General features: G+C 35.3%; 1 protein-coding gene across 1 annotated transcript in view; it reads right to left on the bottom strand.

Moving 5' to 3' along the window:
- LOC129228403 (uncharacterized) overlaps window positions 1–16,766 on the bottom strand; it is a 106,565-nt gene extending 89,799 nt beyond the window's left edge. The window contains exon 1 of the mRNA XM_054863082.1: window positions 16,620–16,766. Within this exon, the coding sequence (XP_054719057.1) occupies window positions 16,620–16,766 (147 nt within the window). The remainder of the gene's footprint in view (window positions 1–16,619) is intronic.
- Between the last annotated feature and the right edge of the window lie 3,787 nt (window positions 16,767–20,553).

Raw genomic sequence — 20,553 nt, 5'->3', positions numbered from 1 at the left:
CGTTCCTGGGCCTCCACCAGCAGCAGTGGTGGCGGTACTACGCGGTGGTCATGGTGGTGGCGTCCATGTACCACCCACACAAACACACACACGCACGCCACCGCCCAGGAGTAAAAAACGCCACTGGATGCGGTTATCATCTAAAGTAAACAGTTTTGTGTGAAAAATGTGAATTGTTGGAAGTGTCCCAAAACTTTTGGTCATATAGTGTAGATAAACACGACAGAATCCGACAGAACGGCACAAATTGTAAAATGTAAGCGTCAGAGAAGAATTTTAGACTCTAGATAAATTTCTTTAACAATGTGTATAGGAAAATTTGGTGTAACATGGCTTCGGAAAAATTCTTGTAATGAAAGAACTAGTCGCCAAGGTACTTTTAGTCGCTTTCAAATGTACTACAAATGAATTTTTTTAGATTGCCAAACTATATTGAGACTGCTTGGACATTAAACGCCACAGGATGCGAGAATACGCTTACTTTCATATACCTAAACTGTCAACGTTTGACTATCAGGTTTTACGCGGGAATCTTACAGACTTCTTTCTGGTTTCTGTTATAACAAGTGATAATCTGGGATTAAAGCCTGCATAAATCAGAAAGAGGTCATTACCTATTTTCCTCCAAGCTGACAATATGCTAGTTGGAGAAGGTTCTAACCACATTTTATAACTTTTACAAGTTATAACTCCATGAAACAATCTGGATTGGGAATTTCAAATGTTTTCTCGTAAGAGTACGTCTAAAACAAGATCAGGATGCTTTGTACAGTACAGTTTTTGTTCACCTGATCCAATTAGTTAACACTATCTAGTGGATTTCTTTATCTAACCCTACGGCCCTCTTTTTTCGTTTCAGTCTATGGTTTCGATACCTAGAGGCCTAGAGGCCTAAGCTCCTTTTCAATTCCACGATAAAATATTTCTTTTAAAGGACAAGAAAAAAGTTGGTTATATGGTTTTTTCAAACCCAAGTTTGGACGTGACATTGCTCTTGTAGAAATATCAGACCTGAAGCAATCACATATTAATAATATTACTGATATGGACAGTTCCTTAAACAATATGGCGCGTCACTACCACTACGCTATAACATCAAGGATGCACTGTGATTTTTTATAACATAAATATCTATCGACAATCGAAGAGCCTTCTATGTCTATTTATCCTTTTACTTTTATTTGTTAGGTGAGACTAACTAACGAACAATCCAGAGGGTCCTTTGGCTTTGGTAACAGAATTTTAAGGACACCAAACTGAAGTGAAGTAGTTTTTATTCTTGATGTAAAAAATGAATTCAACTCTCTAATTGCTCAACTCTATGCAAATATTTTATTTTGAAAATTGTACTACATTTTTTACTACTTCTTCTCAAACTGCCTTATTTATATTAAACAGGTATTAGCATTTCCAATTGTATTTAACTTCTCTTACTTTTTAAATAATTCTAAAAACTGCTATCTCATGTAGAAAATGCAATCAAATAACATTTTAAGCCTGAAATTAAAAAACAGAATTTGTTTTCTCTGATAACAGTAACTATCCCCGAAGTTCTGTATTGCCCCAACAGATTTTCTTTTTCTATTTTGTTGCCTTTAATCCATACATTTTCACTTGATTTTTCATTGAGGTTGTAGTACTACAATGATTCCACAATAAATATTCCTTGCTAAACATTTGACTGTTTTTTCAGTTGTATAATACATAATTTGCAAAAATATAAAAAAAATTGTGAATCTTCTCGTAAGGAGGAACAAAGGTGGAGAAGCACCGATTAACTTGCACCTGGAATAATGCGCATAATATAGGCATAAGTATTTGATTGATTTTCTGGTACACAACTTTTTTAAAACATAGAGATTTTCTTGTGAGGAGGAGACACCAACTTTCGCCACGACCTTAGCATCAATTAGTCTTGATCCGGCCTTGTACACTAAAAACGATTTAGAAACGTTCCTGGAAAATAATGGGCAGCAGATGCGCCAAATTTCTGCCAGTAAAATATCTTGCAAAAAACAGGAATGTTTTCCGCTAAAATTCAGTAATCTTCCTGAAATCATCCTTAAATCTTTTTAATTAATACAGAAATACCTCCGGTTAAAGCCAGTCATGTTTCTGGAACTTTCAGGGAAAACTTAAGTAGGTTTTAAGTAGTAGCTTGACGTCTCCTTGATTGACCCGGAAAGCTCCAGAAGTATTATTGCAACTAGGATCAACGCTAGGACAGAATTGCAAGAACCAAGCATTTCACCTGCTTGCAGTTCTGTCAAAGTTGAGGAATCCAGAGACTTATTTTCTCCCTTTGGGAGCTCAATCCGTCTGGAAGGACCGTAATCGAACTGGATCCGATACACTGTACGGCCTGCACGCTCAGTAAATCTTTACACTATCTTTACACTAGAAGCTAAAAATATTTTTCACAACGGTGAGATGTCTGCATTCGAGCAGCTTTTAGCGATTCGGGAAACTTTTTGACAATGGCACTTGATTTTCTCATGAAGTGGATAAAAACCATTGAATTTCCGATACGTTACACTAAAATTATGAGTAAGATTTCGGAATTTTTTTACAGTATATGTCAGCAAATATGTTTTAGTAGTCGGAATTTTCGATGCGTATCTGAAGTAAATATATTCATTTATTGCAAACCTTCTCTCGAATATTGTGTGCCAAAACTAACCTTTGAATTCCGCCGAGGTGAAGAAAGAATCGTTTCACGAGGGGAGACAGATCGTTGTCCTTGGAACGTGACATATCTTGCCAACTGTGTCATCAGAACAAGACGATCTAATTTGGGATCTCTTTTCGAGGGCGGACTTTCCCCTCGTCTGCGTTCAGACGAACCTCAGAACTACAGGCGGGTCATTATTCTTCAGATTTAAATATGACGTTTTCATTGAATGAGTCAACCACATGATCCTTCTGAAGGCAAATGGAGTTAAATTGCTCTCTTCTGAATAAAAGGATGACACGCTATTCCAGAGAGAATTTGTTGTAACAAAAGACACAGTATAGTTTGTTTTAACGGATTGTTATTGTTATTGTTGTTATTATTATTGTTATTATTATTATTATTATTGTTGTTGTTAAAAATATTATTGTATTGCTGTATTATATATTATTATTGCTATCATTATTACTATTATTACTATTATTGCTGCTATATTATCATTACTATCATTATTATTATTGTTTTATTACCATTATATTTTATTGCGGTTGGTATTATTATTATAAGGTCGGGACGCAGGCCTGGAGTAATCGCCGATTACGTAATCGTAATCTGAGTAATCGATTACGTTTTTGTTTAATTATAATCATAATCGTAGTCTGTCGATGGGATACTCCCATAATCGTTATCGAAATCGTAATCAGGCTTTTTATGCGTAATCGTAACGGTAATCTTAGTAAAATAAATCGTAATCCAGCCTTGTAATCGTGTAATCTTGATTTTCTGAAAGTGAAAAAATTTAAGCCGCTCTTTTACTATTGTATGGAAAAATAACATAGTTCAATAGTAACATAGAAAACGACTTCAAACTTTTCAGTGCTCATCCCTCTTTGCAAATGAGAGTCATAAATCGAGATCTGTCTTAAGTGTTTAGTACAATTAGTAACCTGTGGGCGCCGTTGACGGGAACGTGTCAGGGCCTCTTGGGAACGTCTTCCCAAATCCTTTGGTCATTCATCAATTTCCCTTTTCATCTGCCAATGTTAGGTAAACAAGCGAAACACATTGCCGCCTCAAAATCGTATTTTAGCAGAAAAAGTACAATGATATAAAAAGTACCACAAAGTTTCGCACAACAAAAAGCTTTTGGTTTTTATATATATATACTTTCATGAGAAAATGGTGAATGACTGAAAATATTTTGTCAAAAGAAACTGAATTTGCATTTGTGTTTCAGTGATTCTTTAAACACCTTAATGTATGTATTACATTCATTTTTTGCTACGTGACAGCTAATCTAAACCCTGGAAAATACAATTTTTTTTTTTTGTATGTTTTTAAAATATTTTCTCATTTTGTTTCATCAACATAATTTCATCTTAAATGTATGTTTTATATGTTTACAACTTACATTATCTCTATTTAATAAGTCTAGTTAATAAGTAAGTTTGCATTGATAGATTTTATAATTATATTACATTTTATTGTATCAATGAATTAATTTAACAGAAATTTTGAAACTTAACTATCGTTTTGTGCTACTTGTTTTAAAATAAGAATAATTGGATTTCACTGCAGCATTAAAACTGTGACGTATAAAAGTCATTATAAAATACTCATTTATGCAAAAAAAAAAAAAAAGCTTTATGACTAAAAAGTGGAAATCACAGCAAAACGTGTTATGCCCAATCTTATTCTTTATGAGTGTTAAGCTCAAACCTTTTAGCACTTGTAAAAGTGCAATTTCTTTACTAAGTGGTTATTTCAAGAATGAAATCAAAGCATATGCAAATAGCTTATCAAATGATCATAAAATTGATCCTGTAGAGTTGAAGGGATCTAACTCTAACACTCATATGTACTCTTTCGCTAAAAATAATGCTACCCAAGTATTTTTCAATTTCTGTCTCATCTGCTCCAGTTCAACGATTGTTTGGCGTTGGTGGAAGTTTTTTCATTTCTCAAAGAATGAGAAAGAAGACAGCCATCTTTGAAGTATTAATTACACTTCAATGCATTTAATTCCTTTTTCTTTTTAAATTTTCAACTCTTTAGTTACATACCTTTTATTTACACTTTCTACATATTTTATTGTTATACTAAATAGTTGAGAATACAATGCTGAAATAGTGTACCATATAATTTTCAGAAATTATAAGCTCTAAAATGTTGCAGTAAATGTTTAGCAGTAAGTTATCGCCTTTATGTCAGGGCTAAGGCAGAACTACTGCAATAGCAAAATAATAATGAACAGCTGAGTCAAAAACAATACAATATGCACTGTATTTACATTTGAATAAAAGTGTGCCTATACCTGTATACAATGTACAGTCATTGTAGCGTTGTGTGATGTACTATCACATTGTTGATGCAAATGAGTGATATATAAACATTATCTTTCAAGTCCGTAATCGTAACCAAAATCATAATCGGCATATTATAATCGTAATCGATTAAATTTTTTTACGTAATCGAATCATTACTGTAATCGTAATTATGTTTTGTCAGAGGATTATAATCATACTCGTAATTGTAATTTCCCTTTCTTCATGCTCGTAATCATAATCGTAATCGGTTACATTCTCTCGTAATTGACTCCAAGCCTGGTCAGGAGTTACAACTTAGAAGTGCTCAAAGTCATAGAAGGTGTAAATTCTTGATGTTTTTTATGAATTTTTATTTTTCTTTATTTATTTATTTATTTTGGTGAATAAAGTGTAGCGGTTATAAAGAAAGATTCATTTAAACTTGGAGAATATTAATATTTTTGTTGACGTTTGAAATCTAATATTGCAACGCCAGAAACTGAATTAAACATGTAAATGGAATAAAAAAATATAATAGAAAAGTGCCTTAGAGCAAAGAGAAAATTATAAGTTATGGATAGATTAAACTAAACATAAGAAGAACTAAGAGATGCCACTAGACATTCACGATGTTTGAATTTCAGGAATTGGAGTTGACTGGAAATGCAGATAATGACTGAGGCAAGGACAAGGTTGCAGATGTGCAACTAAGTCCAATGAAGATCGATATAATTAACTCTAACGGATCGGAGATAGAAATATGAATTCCCCTTTTCTTACTTTTCTTCAACAGCACTTTCGCTCGGCTACCATAACTGCAACTTCGACATCTGCAGCCTGCACAACTGTCTAAAATAAAACCATGGTGCGTACTCGTAGACCAACGGTATGTATTATGTTAAACAAGAAGTTCTGTCTAGAACTAGACGAGCCTACTTTCCCGTATACCCATACTACTTTCTAGTACCTGATCAATGTTCTCAAAATAGCTAAAATCGCAAATTGTTTCAAACATATTTTTCCAATATTTTAAGCTACTTTCTAGGAATAAAATATTCCTCACTCATCTAAAAAAACTAGATGCGTAAAAAAAAAAGAAAAAAAAAACAAAACGAACAAATAAAATAGCAGCAACTTTTAAACAAAGCAGCTAATACACTTTTTTTAATTAAAAAAAAATGTTCAACAGCTTTCAAAACAAAAAAAAATAATAATAAAAATTAATAAGCTCATTAAAATAAATACATCCTATCAAAAAAAAATCGTTTCTTTTTCCCCTGTTGCCAAAAATAATTTTTTAAATGAATTAATGCACTTATCAAGATAAATAAAAACAATTAAAATGTCAACGGAAAGAAATACTTTTCATTGCCAAAAAAAAAAAAAATCGTCTGCGCGTATCTTTATGTAGAAACATAAATGACTTCGAGTTTATTCACCGAAAACTGAATACCTAAATAAAAACTTTAGCGTTAAAACAAAAACAAATCACATCAACAATAATTATTTCACAGTCAAAACCATAGCGTCGGAGTCGGAGTCAATTTAATTTTGGGATGAAGGAGTCGGAGTCGAATATCCAAGAATCGGAGCCAGTCATTTGTCCGTGTATAAATTTTTGCCAAAGCTAGGAAGTCATAGTCGAAGTCGGGGAGTCGGAGTCCGATTAATTGTCGGGCACAGGAGTCGGATTCGGATTCAGGTGCCCCTAAATTCTAGGAGTCGGAGTCTGGAGTTCGGCGTCAAGAGCTATTTCCAACAAAATTTGTTTGAAGTAAATCCGCCTACAAGTACGGAATCTACATTGACTTTCAGTTTCCCCGTAGGCGCTAATGTTAAGGGATTTGAACTGTTCAAAATTGAACAGAAAATTGTTCAAATCAAAAAGATATTTTATATACAAGTTTTTCATCAAAAGCTTTTTCCTACAAAGTTTGTTTGAAGCAAATTCGCCTCACAGTTCGGAATTGCCTTGAATTTCCCCGTAGGAGCTAATGTTAAGTTTTTTTGAACTGTTCAAAATTGAACAAAAAATAGTTCAAACCAAAAAGCGAAATATGGGAATGAGGTGTCCTTGCCGAGATCTTTCGAACAAAAAAAAGTTTGTTCGAATCGGACTGTTCATTCAAAAGTTATTAGGGGGGGACAGACAGACAGACCGACAGACAGACAGACAGACAGACCGACAGACAGACAGACCGACAGACATTTTTCCCCATCTCAATGCCCTACTTTCCAATTTTTAATTTTTCGATATTTATTTAATTATTTTATTTATTTTTGACTTTTTTTTGTTTTTCGGGATATTTTTAAGATGCATTAAGCCTTCTTTCATGCTTTTTTCTTCTTTTTCTGACTTTTACTGGGAAAGTAGGCTAAAAACGAGCTGATGTGTGCATCACATGACTTCCTTTTATTGAGCAATCACGATTGCTTATTGTTCTCATTTGACCGTTTTTGGTGTCCGTGCCTTTTTCAACTTGGCCTTTGCAGCACCACCGCCCACCGTCCTCTGCTGGCTGCGCGTCACGGCTGCTCCGGTTTTGAGCTATCCGCTTCTCCTGGTCGGAGGCGTCCATGTCCTACACACATGCACGTGCACACACATACACACACACGACTTCACACACATACACTCACACACGCCTACGTGCATACACACAGGTCTACGCATACACACAACTATGCACAAGTAACCGCCCGGGAGGAGAGGCAGACTTGGGGGGGGGGGGGACAGGAGCCGTTTCTAGAAACAATAACTCCAATGAGTAGGGTCTTGTCTCAGTTCGTGATTGCGAAAAACATAATTTGAATTCAAAATTTCGGAATTCAAATTAATTTTCTTTTTTACATTCTTTTTTAAAATTTATTGTCATTTCCCCATTATTGGCAATTTTAATGTGATTCAATAGTTTACTCTCTAAATATCACCAACAGTGGCCGAATTAAAACCAGATTTTTTTTTAAAAATCACCAAATTTGTCGCCAAGTTGGCAAAAAAACTTGGCGACCAAAAGACTGGCGATATATCGCCAAGTGTCCACCAAATTATAACACCACTTGAGTTTACATCGAAACTAACAATGATTTCCCCCAAAAAAGGGGCAAAGACCCCTTTAAAAACACCCGAATGCAACCAAAAGGGGAGGTGCACAACTAGACTCCACTAGGGGTCTACGTACCAAATTTCAACTTTTCAACTTTCTAGGACATACCATTCTTGAGTTATGCGACATATATACGCACATATGCCCATACGCACATACAGATGTCACGAGAAAACTCGTTGTAATTACCTCGGGAATCGTCAAAATGGATATTTCGCGTGTCTATACGTTCGTAGGCACTTATGCGCGTGTGGTCGAGTCGGAAAAGAAACTCAACATTCATTCGGGGGTGAGTAGAATGGAAATTAAGGTCGATTTTTGATTGAAAATTTTTTCGCGCATATAATACTTCTTTTTTTGTAAAAGGAAGTAAAAGGTACCATCGAGCCGACAGGGAGACTCAACTGGAGAACAAACAAACAACGCAACATTCTTTTTCTCTGAGGACTCCTATTTTTCTTTTCAGCTTGATAACATGTGTATTTTCATGTGGAGGAAACGAGGCATTCGAAACATTGCTGCTTTTCTGGATGAAAATGTTAGATTTGGTGGTGGAAGTGTGATGGTCTATGCTGATATCTCCATTGTTGGAAACACCAAAATCCACATAATTAAAAATGGAGATTTTACGGATCGCTTGTTGAAGGATCAAATCCACTGCCCTATTCTGCCGTGGGCAGGTGAAAGGTAGTATTTGCAGAAATGTGTTTTAGAGATAACTGAAGAAATGTGAGTTGTGTGGTTTCAATACTAACAATAGGGAAATGTTGGAAGTAGACATTTTTTTCGCTTCTTTTTTCAGCGGAAACCAATTAAGCAAGCTTCTACAATAAAGCTAACATACAATAGATGACAAAAATGCAAAAAAAAAAAAAAAAGAAAGAAAAATGAAAAATTAAAAATTTGCAGTTACTGCTCTTTAGCTGCTCACGGCAGAATTCTAGTCCCCTAGTAATTGACAATGATTCCATTCTAATGGACGACAATTGCAGACCACATCGTGATAACTTGGTAAATGATTTCCTATCGAGGAAGAAATAATGCGAACAGGGGTGCCTGATGGAAGATCACGGTGACCTCCTAAGAATTTCCTTATTCGGCATATTTTGCCTGACGCTTCGGTAAAATTATCATCATTCGACAATATTTGAAGTTTTATTCGGAAAAATTACCATTATTCGGCGGAATTCGTAATTCGATTCAGCAAAATTTGGCTGTTTCATTCGACCAAATTATCAACATTCGGCAAAACTTGGAGTTCCATTCAGCAAAGTTATCACCATTCGGAAAAATTTGGAGCTCTACTCGGCAAGTTGAGGATTTCCCTCCCTCCCAAAAACTTAAGTTCGGGGTGCCCTTGAGTACGAATAGATTTGCGTGCCGGACACGAACTTTATAGAGCAAGGGTACTCAACTTGAGGGAGCGCCTTCCTTGGGGAGGAGGGGTTGCGTTGAAGTGTTCGAAGAGAGGCCTGAATGCTTTAAAAAAAAAAGGAAAATCTAACGATAATTCGCTCAATTTTGTGGTCACATGTTAATACATATTTTCCACCTTATCGTCTTTTTTCCCCTTGGGGTTTTCAGTGCAGTTTTCATCCATGGTTCCTCTGTCAATGGAATTTTCAGCACTAACATAATACATAAAGTCAAAATTTCGAGCAAGGCATTGAAAATTTCCAGACTAATGAGTCCGTAACATGGACGAAGCTGCAGTCTCTGAATGTGATAACCGAGTTGTCGGTATATTGCATGTAGTTCTGGACTTAGCCCTGGCTTAAGGGTGGTAACTTACTGCTGAGGTGTACTTTTTCAAAATTACAATAAACTGTTCAAAAACTTAGAAGATACAAACAGTGTGAACCCTACTACGGATGTAGAGAAAGTGACTGGTATTTCATGCCAACCTCATCTAGATAATAGATTACCTCAAATTAATTTGCATTTAGTTCTTTGAATCTTCGATTTGGTGTGTTCTAACGCTCTCGAAATAAAGGTATGTGTAGTAATATTAAATTTTGTGTACGAACTTATCCGTATTATTCTGTAATTATCAGTTCGGCTTTCCTAACCAGCTGTAGTTTTCAATTCCGATTATACTTCCTGTATTGACTACATGTGGTGGAAGGTAGGGTGTGGGAACGGTGAGATCTCGTATCAGTGTCGAAATGCGGGCACAGATCTTGAAAAAAAAGAGTACCCCTGCTATTGAGTATATTTAGGACATTCTATAGACCAAAAGGCTGCAACTGATAAACCGCGGTCCAGATCGATCCGGGCCGCGATCGGTCAAAAGTTGGACCGCCAAAACTATTTTAAAATACAACTGACACAAAAAAATATTCTAGTGTAGATAACAATACTTTTGTGTTCAAAGAACTTAAAAATAATCTTTTGTAGATAATAATAGATTTTGAGCACCACCTTAATCATCTTTACTAATACTTTCTAAATTACTAATTGACTGATTTGAGCCATTTATTTGACTATTTTGTAATGCTCACATACGTTGGTAAATTTACGGCATCCACCTTGAGCACTAGGGTTGTCACAAGGTACATGGGGAAAAATTTTTTCAATTAATCTTTTGCGGCACCCCCCCTAAAATGTGCCAATAGAATGGAAAATGTGATTTCCAAAGTTTCAAGTCATTTCGATGATATTAACACGTGCCGCAAAGAGGCTAAAGTTACAAAAAATAGCAATTTTTAGCAAAAAATCGTAGTTTTTCATCTGTAAAACCAAAACTATTCATTCTAGAAACTTCGTTCTGGTTTTATTTTATAGGGAATTTTATTTTCTTTAAGCCCAATTTCATTTAAATTCTTGTAAAAATTGATTGAACATTATTCAGGATTTTCCAAGTCAGGTCGTAGATAATATTTTCAAAATCGCTTAAAAAGAATGAATCATTAAAAAATAAATTGTATTAGTTATTTTAGTTAATGGTTGTAACCCCCTTACAATGCTAAGTAATCAGAGCAAAAACAGCAATATTATCAGAAATCTATAGAGTGAAACCCCATTACAACGAATACCGATACAACGAAATATCCGATTTAACGAAAGAAATTTTCAGCCCTGATTTGGTTTCCATTACGTTGCTTGAATTTCATTACTACTAAAACCGCGTTACAACTAAAAGTTCTGGTAGTTCGAGATTCGTTGTAACAGGATTTCACTGTACAATAGTTATGTCTCTAAAACTCAAAGCTAAAACAAACAACTGCGTGTAAAAATTTAGAAATTAGCTGTAGAGGCCATAAATACGGAACGTTGCTTTATTCCTTGGTGGTCAGAACTAAGCAATAGCTTAAAAATCCCAGTCTTCTAGGGTTCCCTAGAAGAAATCCCTAGATAAATCCCAGTTCTCTAGGGCTTTCGAACCCCTAGAGAAAGGAAAATTTACGATTCCCAGGAAAGTGGTCTGTGTTCTTAGACGGGGACTTGTTAGGGCTTCTGCAGTGCAAAACTGCGTTTTGTGAGTACAGTTGTTACAGAAAAAGTTTTTGTATTTAGCAAATCTCTACCATATTTTAGAAGTTGGTTTAAAAGAAGATTTGATTTGCAAAATAGGTACGTCACTAGCCCTCAACCAGATATTTTTCAAGAATTTCAGGATGAATGGTATAGATAAGAAGCAGTCCAAAGCAAGTATAGAAGATTAAAAACAAAATAAGTATTCCTGGTGAAATTTCAAGCTTTCTTTTTGAGAAATAAAATCAGTAGCAGCCTAGGAATGACAACAAGCAATTCATTCCACTTTGCCTAACTTGTTTATGGAGTCTTTCCCCAAACAACGTTACTTTTCGAGTACCGAGTACCTGGCGCTATTCATCGCACCATATGGGTGACAAAGGCTATATGAGGTAATGAGAAGCAAAGGGATGTAAGTGGACTTTCTGAAGTTCTTTATAAAACGTGTTCAGATCCTAGGTTTTCATTTGAACTTTTTTTCTAAATCATGCTATATAACAGCCCCTACCAGAGCTACTATAGTACCATGTCTTCCTCCTAAGCAGAGTAGAGGTTCCCCTATTATTTGTAATGATTTCTCCAAAATTTTAATTCTTTCAATTACATCCCTTTGCTTCTCACTGCCTCATATACTCTTTAAAAATATATCTTTTCATGGGTCAGCTTTCCTTAATCGATTTATAGATAAAAGATATTGAAGATATTTGGTTGCTTATTATCGATATTTACGGAAAAGTATGGTTTATGTCTGCGGTTCAGCTTTGGCCCCCAACCAAGATCTACATTTAGTAAAATCCTTGGTTCAATACTAGAGTATTTATGAAGATGATGTAGGCACAGAACTACATAAAATAACTAGCCATCTATGGTCCTGAACTCAGAAAAGGTTGCATTTCACTTTTTTGATGATACTTAAAAAAAAAAGAAAGAAAGAAAGATCAAAACAAGGGAAGCTGCAAAATTAAAATTTGAAGTAGGAGATAATGAAGATGATTGTGATGATAGGGATACAAAATCACAGCTCAATCTGAAAGAAGCTTAGTTTATTGGACAAAGAAGTAGATTTTTTAATTTCTCCTCCAACTATTTAGAGATTCAATTTTTTTAAAGAGATGGATACAAAGTTTTTAAATACTGATCTTGATGAATAGTGTAGAAACCAATATTATGTTAAAAATAAAAAGATAGCAAACAGTTTAAGGGTGGTCAATGTAACAGCTGAAAAAGGTGTAAAATTAATTTCTAACTAGCTTGTTTCTATTACAAGTTATGTCTGAATGCACGCACATTTTTCCACATTCATCAAAATCTACCATATCGAAGCCATTACCACTTTAATTTGTCAATGAAAAGTAATAACATAATGCTGTATGTCTTTTCAGTGTATGTCATTTAACAGTGTAAGCAATAAAATGCATTGGGTTTTTTTGGATTTTTTTTTTCTTTTTTTTGAAGTTTAAACTCTTTGTTTTCTCTTCTAAACAGCTTAGTTCCTTTATTTTAAATCAGCAGTTTGTTGCATTTAATTTTTAAACTTCCAAATGAAGCCTTTTTAATGGATAAATTAAAATTAACAAAGATCAAATACATGTAATTGAATAATGTAATGCTTTTAGGTCTTTGCATGAAAATTCCTTATTGAGGATATCTTCCATGACCTGACCTGAATAATGCCAAGAATCATTCTGTAACTTTTATTTGAAAAAATGGATAAAACATCTCATCACGAGAATAAAATTTCCTATAAAATGAGACCAGAATGAAGTTTCTAGGATGAAAAGTATTGGTTTTAAAGAGGAAAAACGACGATTTTTTGCTAAAAATCGCTGTTTTTCGTAACTTTAGCCCTTTGCGGCACGTGTTAATATTATCGGATTAAGCTGAAACTTTGCAAATCATGTTTTCTAGTCCATTGGCACATTTTAGGGGGGTACCGCGGAAGAAATTCGAAAATCGATTTTTTTGTGACCACCCTATTGAGCACACTGTTTGCATTGCATAATCAAACTGCTCCTTGCGTGAAGCTCTCTTGCAAAATCTCAAGACCGTAAATGTTATTTCTCCCGTTGATTCTTGAATACAAATATGCCTATCGATTATATTTACTACTAATTGCGGCAGTGAGAAGCGTGTAAAACGCGTTTAAAGTTGCGGCCCTTGGTAGGCTTTCATTGAAAAGTTTTTTAAATTATGCTGTATAGCAGCCCCTACCAGGGGTACTAGTACTATTTCTTGCTCCAAGACAGAGAGGTTCATCTACAATATCTACTGATTATCTTCAAATTTTTAATTTTAGCACTTATATCCCTTTACTTCTCATTAACTTGTAATGTATGTGATATTTTCTCCCTGGACCTCGATGAAAATTTTGCAAAAGTTCTGAACTCCACTTAAAATTACTTGCCAACCCCTGTTATAGACAAACGATTTCCTGACCCCTACAGCACACAAACTCTTCAAGAAGCGGGAAAGGAGAATAGGAAGAGAATACCTCAACTCATCATTAGTAACCTCATTGACTTCACTCCTCAAAGGTGTTCAACACTGCTGGTTCTTCGAGGAAATCATTCTCTACTTAAAGGGATTTTCTTTCAAAGAAATGCCTTTCTTATATGAATAAATTGGGTCATATTTTCCTATTGAACCCCAAATTAATAAAATTCCATTTTTTTCTGCCAAACATGCGTTATTGTTCAATCATATAGCCTACCACGTCTCTCGATCTAGTATCAATCATTAAAATAATTCCCTAGCCGCAATATTCTTGAATTGTTTTGAGCAGTGTATAACTTCTCTATACTAGTCTTATTCAATTTATTTATTTATACAGAAGCAAATACTTCGCATATAGAAGGCTGCGTACAAAGCGCCTTGCCTCCAGACACACACAGGAAAGATTTACAAGAGAAGGAACTACCACCCAGGGCACCGGCGGGAATCGAACCCACAACCTCCGACTTAGAAGACGAAGCTTCCCCCCACTAAACTTTGATGACTCCATACAGGTCTGACACTTGAAATTTCAACTGTTTACAGCAAATCGAGTTCAAGTGTAGAGAAATACACACACACAGACACGAACATACAGACGTCCCAAAACTCGTTAAAATGAACTCAGAGATTTTCAAAACAGATATTTCAATTACCCAATATCTTGTACAGACGTTATAAACTAACAAGTCAAATTTAGTACACCCGTATTTAAAATTTAAATTTAGCTTAAGTATTCAGGGGAAATTTTTCCTATTTTCAATTTTCTACCTGTCCTACGAAGAAGACAGTTAATTAGGGGGAGTCATTTTAAATTTACCGCTCACTAAAAGGCTTCCCTATTGCAAAATTTTCTAATGTAACTGTACGTTGTTCCTATAAATTTGACCCATTTCATGTATATGTCTATTAGAAAGAATATTTAAATAAAAAGGAGTTCCATTTTTGATCCCCCCCCCCCTTCTCTCTCTCCCTTAAGACTATACAGGGGGTGATTTCAAAGTTGACCTTTTATACAAAATGAAGTTTGCGGAGCAGGAACAAAATTGAATTGTTCAGGTTCAGAAATTTTTTGCAAGTGGTTTCTATAGTCCGTCCGCGAACAAATGACCCTTGTCAATCATTTGAGAAAACGAATCCATTCCTTAAAATAAGTAGAGAAGGAAGAAAGGAAGCGTGACATATTTTGGAGTTTGGCAACATTTTGGCGATATGAAAAAAAAATGTACTCCTAGTACATTTTCGTTTTGTGATCAGTGATGTTCCCATTAATTTTTCTGAGGGTATACTCCCAGTAGTTTATTACGCACAATATGTGTATGCGATTATATACATAATATGTCATAATATGAAAATTTTTGAAGCTTGAGGGTATACGCTATATGTCTAAAAAATGTTTGAGAGTATTATACGGCGTGTATGGAGAATACTCTGTTTACCCTATGATGGGAACACCACTGCAATTACACTCATGTCCATAAATTAAGGATAATGAAGTTCAGATAAAGAAAGAGACAGAAGCAAAACAAATTTGACTTGTTTGTAAAGAGTTTTTGACTTATTTATAAAATGTAAAGAGCAAAAAAGATGTTATATGTTTGACATAATTAATAAAAATTGCGATTTTTACTCCCTGGAGCAAATTTTAAAAAATAACCTATTTACAAAAAACAGTAACATGGTTGGTATAATGATTAATACGGAGTATGTCTCCCGGACGATGCAATACAGGCCGTACAACGCCTGGGCATGCTGAGTGTCAAATTATCAATGTGATCTTGGGGAATATTACACCACTCATCAAGCAATGCTCTCCGAAGTTCCGGTAGACATGTGGGAGGGGTTGACGGGTTGCAATTCATCGGCCAAGCCTGTACCACACGTGCTCTATTGGATGCAAGTCCGGTGAGTATGCTGGCCAATCCATACGGGTGATATCCTCCGATTGAAGGCCACTCCGTCTACAATGTTTACACGGTGAGGACGGCCGTTGTCGTCCATAAACAGAAATTCAGCACCCATGGCATCCCGAAACAAACTTACATGTTGTTCCAGAATGACATCCAGATAGATGTGGCCTGTCATCGCGACACTCTGAACATGCAGGTCAGTTCTGGAACCAAGAATAATTCCTTGCCAAACGAGCCATCCTGCACCACCGTAACGGTGTCATTTGATGGTGTTCTCTTGGTGGTAAAGGGTACCTGGCGCTCTCCAAATGAATGTCCGGCGAGAATCAGACTGCAAACTAAACTTGGACTTGTCGGAAAACATCACACAAGACCACTGTTGCGGTGTCCACAATGCATGCTCTCTATTCCAAGCTAATTGCAGGCGACAATGAGTTGCGGTAAGTGGAACACATCTGACAGGCCTACGAGCATGTAGACCAATGTGCCCCTAAGTACACGGTCTGCCTTGAAACTGTCGTACCGGTAGCTGAAGAGAGCTGACGAGAAAGGTTTGATGCTGTGCTCCGTATGTTTCTTTTGGCAGTAACTGCCAAATATCGGTCCTCATTCGTCGTTGTTACTCGGGGGCGACCTGTGCTGTAACGTCTACTCACATTACCATCGTCTTGGAATCCTTGTCAAAGCCTGGAGATGACACTCTGGGCGATTCCAAGTTCCTCGGATACTTCCAGCTGGGTACGTCCACATTCCAGTCGTCCGATAATTCTACCACGTAAAAATTATCCAAATGCTTCCTTTGTGCCATAACTACGCGGTTATTGCACTGAAAAGCTGTTAAAGCGTTTGTGAACAATTTTACTTCGTTGCCACCATTTCTTATATACCCTTCTCTTATACTCTCGTCATTGTGACGTACTATCCGCGCCATCTGGTGGTTTCTTTTAATTTGCATATTCTTCTTCAAGATGTGTGTGATAATTCTACAGGTGAAATTTTTATTTTAAAGTTCAATTTTTGTGTGATTCTGAATTATCCTTAATTTACGGACATGAGTGTGTTTAGACCTGAAAGGTTTACGATTACCACAACTGCATTGATTTGGGGAAAAAGTAAAAATAATAAGCTTTGCGTTCTTTATTGCAACCCTATTCTCGCCAATTTTCAACTGAAATCAATTGAAGGAGGCGTTGTTATCTCTGACCAACGGCTGCTGAAAGAAGCAAAACCAAAACCACTCACATCCCATTTACTTAGGATGTGATTTGTCCAATGAGACATCTGCCTTGACCACACAAAATTAAAATGTTTTACCTCTTTGGCTAATTTCTTAAATTTCAAGGTGACGTATTCAAGCTCTAGAACCAATGACGCACTAGCAAATTCCGTTCCAACTTTTCTCTCCATATTGCCTCTTCACGAAAATGGGAAATGCTGTAGGCGGAGCAAAGGGTTGACTTTTCACTCTCAGACTTGAATCAATTTTTGACCATGCTATGCCCTAAACCTATAGGGGAGACTAAGGATACTTGATCCCCTCTTTAGTTTTCAATTTTTTTTTCTCCTGCAAATTATCAGGTTTTTTTTTATTTATTTATTTATTTATTTATTTTTTAAGTACATGAACAGAGGTAATTTTTCCCACTATCTGTATCTGACAGCGTTTTTTAGTTGAAATTAACCAGATAATTTTGGTAAAATATTTTTTTTTTCAGTCATTTCAAAAAGAGATCATGTATCCCCAAATCAAGGGATACATGATCCCTTCATGGAGAATACTTGATTCCACTGAAAAAATACATAGACTTTTCATTAGATCATCAACTTATTTATGGATTTTAGTTTTATGCATAATGTTTCTAACAAATAACATTATTTCTAATTTTCTTCATTAGATTATAATAAAATGAATACAAAATAACATTGTTTTAAATCTCACTAGGAAATTCATAAAAAAAAATGTACACAACTGTAATGAACTTATGATACTTTTGATCAGTTAATTTTTCTCCAATGGTTATATTTTATTAATAAAACTAACAGTTTTTTTTTTAATAGCGTAGTGAAGATAAATTAGAACAAATAAAAAAAAATAGGATGACAAGCACAAAAATCAACTTATTTGCTTCTTGTCTTGCAATAATAAAATTAATAGTATTAACAATTGAATTAATTTTAAAAAAGTGGGCAGAAAAATGTAAGTATCAATGTATTTATCAAAAAGAAAAGGAAGTCGAGCATATGTTTTCAAAACTTGAAAAGTCAAAATGCAAAGAATTCATTTATTACAGTTCTTAAAATTCCGCATTGATTAAGCTTGTTACCTTTTTGCTTTAGAAAACTTATTTCAAACTCTAGAAATCAAACTTTGTTCTCTATCCACTAGTGGGTCTATATAATGGGCAACTTAGATTTTTTTTTTTTTTTTGTAAATATAAATACAGTAAAATATTTTTTTTCAATGAAACAATGATTTGATATCTATTTCAACTGCTGAAGCTCATTTGGCTGATCAGAACATAATTCATCAGTAGAGTTAGTGTATGTTTAGATGTTTGAGGTGCTATGTGGGTTACAAGTGCAAACTGATATTTAATTATTTAGCATATTTACTGCAGTGATTGTTTAAATCAGTGATTCCCAACCTGGGGGCGATTGCCCCCAAAGGGGCGATCGAACACTTCTAGGGGGCGATAAATTTCTGGGGAGCGATAGGGGGGCGACCGGTATTCAGATACCAGGTAATGGGAAATTCTTGACCTTTTAAAAACTATATTTATAAAAACAAATCGGTACACAATTCAGAAATATCTTTCAGAATACTTATGTTGTGTAATACCGAACCAAGCATATGGCACGTCAAATCAAAGAAAGTTGTTCCCAGAAAATAAGGCATGTATGATTTACAGCTCAATCAAATCTGTTTGGATAAAAAAAATCCCAAAAGCGAAAAATAATATCTGTTATTTTATTGCCGTTTTCACGAGGAATAAAAAAACGATCTTGTAAGCACTGTCTAGCCGTTGGCGCCAGTATATATTTAACGCCTGAAAAGTGTATAGATATGTGTAGGAATGGATTTTTGCATTTACTTATCAGTTGTCATTCAGAATCTTGCAATCAGCGCATAAACCTCCTTGCGTAGTTTCTATTGTTTGATTTAATTTAGTGAATTTCTGCTTAATTGTGCATGTTTCGCAGTGTGGAAGTTCGATATGAATTCGAAAAAGAAGTGCCGGCAGTATTCAGCATAGCATTTAAAATTTGGTTTTGTCACGTCACCCCAAAATGTGCAGTTTCCGCATTGTCTTTTGTGCGATAAAACATTTTCTAGCAATGAAGCGATGAAGCCCTCGCGAATGAAAGAGCATTGGTCAAGAGCACATGGTAACAAAGTAAATAAACCTCTTAGTTATTTTCAAGACCTCAAAACAAAAGCGGATAAACGGCCAAAGTTGGTGAATTACTTAGAAGACAAAGCAACAGATCTTGACAAAGGGGTTCTTGCTTCTTTACGAAGTGTCTCTTTTGATAGCAAAATGTGGTAAGCCTCATACGATTGGCGAATCTCTTATTCTACCGGCTGCCAAAAAAATAGTTGAAATTTTGCTTGGTGAGGGCTCCAGTAAAAAGATAAGTCAATCTCTCCTCCTGAGTAACAACACAGTTTCCAGGAGAATAGATGAAATGGCTGCTGACGTTGAGTGCAAACTCATAAATGTTTTGAAACAAAGTAAATTTGCGCTACAGATTGATGAATCAACTGTGACAGATAACAGAGCTATTTTATTAGCTTACATGAGGTTTATTAATGAGCTGAAAGAGATAACTGAGGAAATGTTGTTCGCCAGAACTTTGATTACTGATACAAAGGGATCGTCGATTTTAGAAGTGGTGAAGGATTATTTTGAAGAAAAATAAATTTCATTGACAAATGTAAGTGCTTGCGCAGCAAATGGTGCCCCTGCCATGGCGATCCGTCATATTGGGTTTCTTGCACACCTTAAAAAAGAAGTGCCAGAAGTGATTACCATCCATTGTGTCATTCATCGTCAACACTTGGCTGCAAAAAAATTGAGTGGTGTTTTACATGAAACCTTACAATTAGTCATCACTGGTATTAACGAGATCAAAGCTAATTCTTTCAATGACCGCCTGTTTCGAGAGCTTTGCCATGAAAATGATGAAAAATTCAAACGCTTGCTTTAACATACGTCTGTGAGATGACTTTCCAAAGGAAACTGTTTGCGCCGTTTCTTTGAATTATTCGACTCTGTAGCTGAGTTTCTCGACTTGCATGATCCTGCTTTAAGTGAGAATTTAAAACAGCGCAAATTGGAACTTGAGTATTTCACAGATATTTTTGAAAAAATAAACGAAGTCAACATTAAGCTTCAAGGAGACAAGATGAACCTCATCGAGGCCAAAAGCATAATTTCAGTATTCATTGCCAAATTCGAAATCTACAAGGCAAATATTCGTTTCCGACTCTTAAAAAAAAAGTTTAATCGTGGATGATGAACTTCCTAAAGAAAAAAAAATAATAATTTAATTTTTATTGATCACCTTGATCAGTTAAAAAAGAACATTGAATC

The sequence above is a fragment of the Uloborus diversus genome, chromosome 8, assembly GCF_026930045.1.
Source record: "Uloborus diversus isolate 005 chromosome 8, Udiv.v.3.1, whole genome shotgun sequence".
In the NCBI taxonomy this organism is placed as follows: domain Eukaryota; kingdom Metazoa; phylum Arthropoda; class Arachnida; order Araneae; family Uloboridae; genus Uloborus; species Uloborus diversus.
The sequence above is the reverse complement of the archived record's forward strand: the minus strand, read 5'-3'. Positions and strand labels throughout refer to the sequence as shown.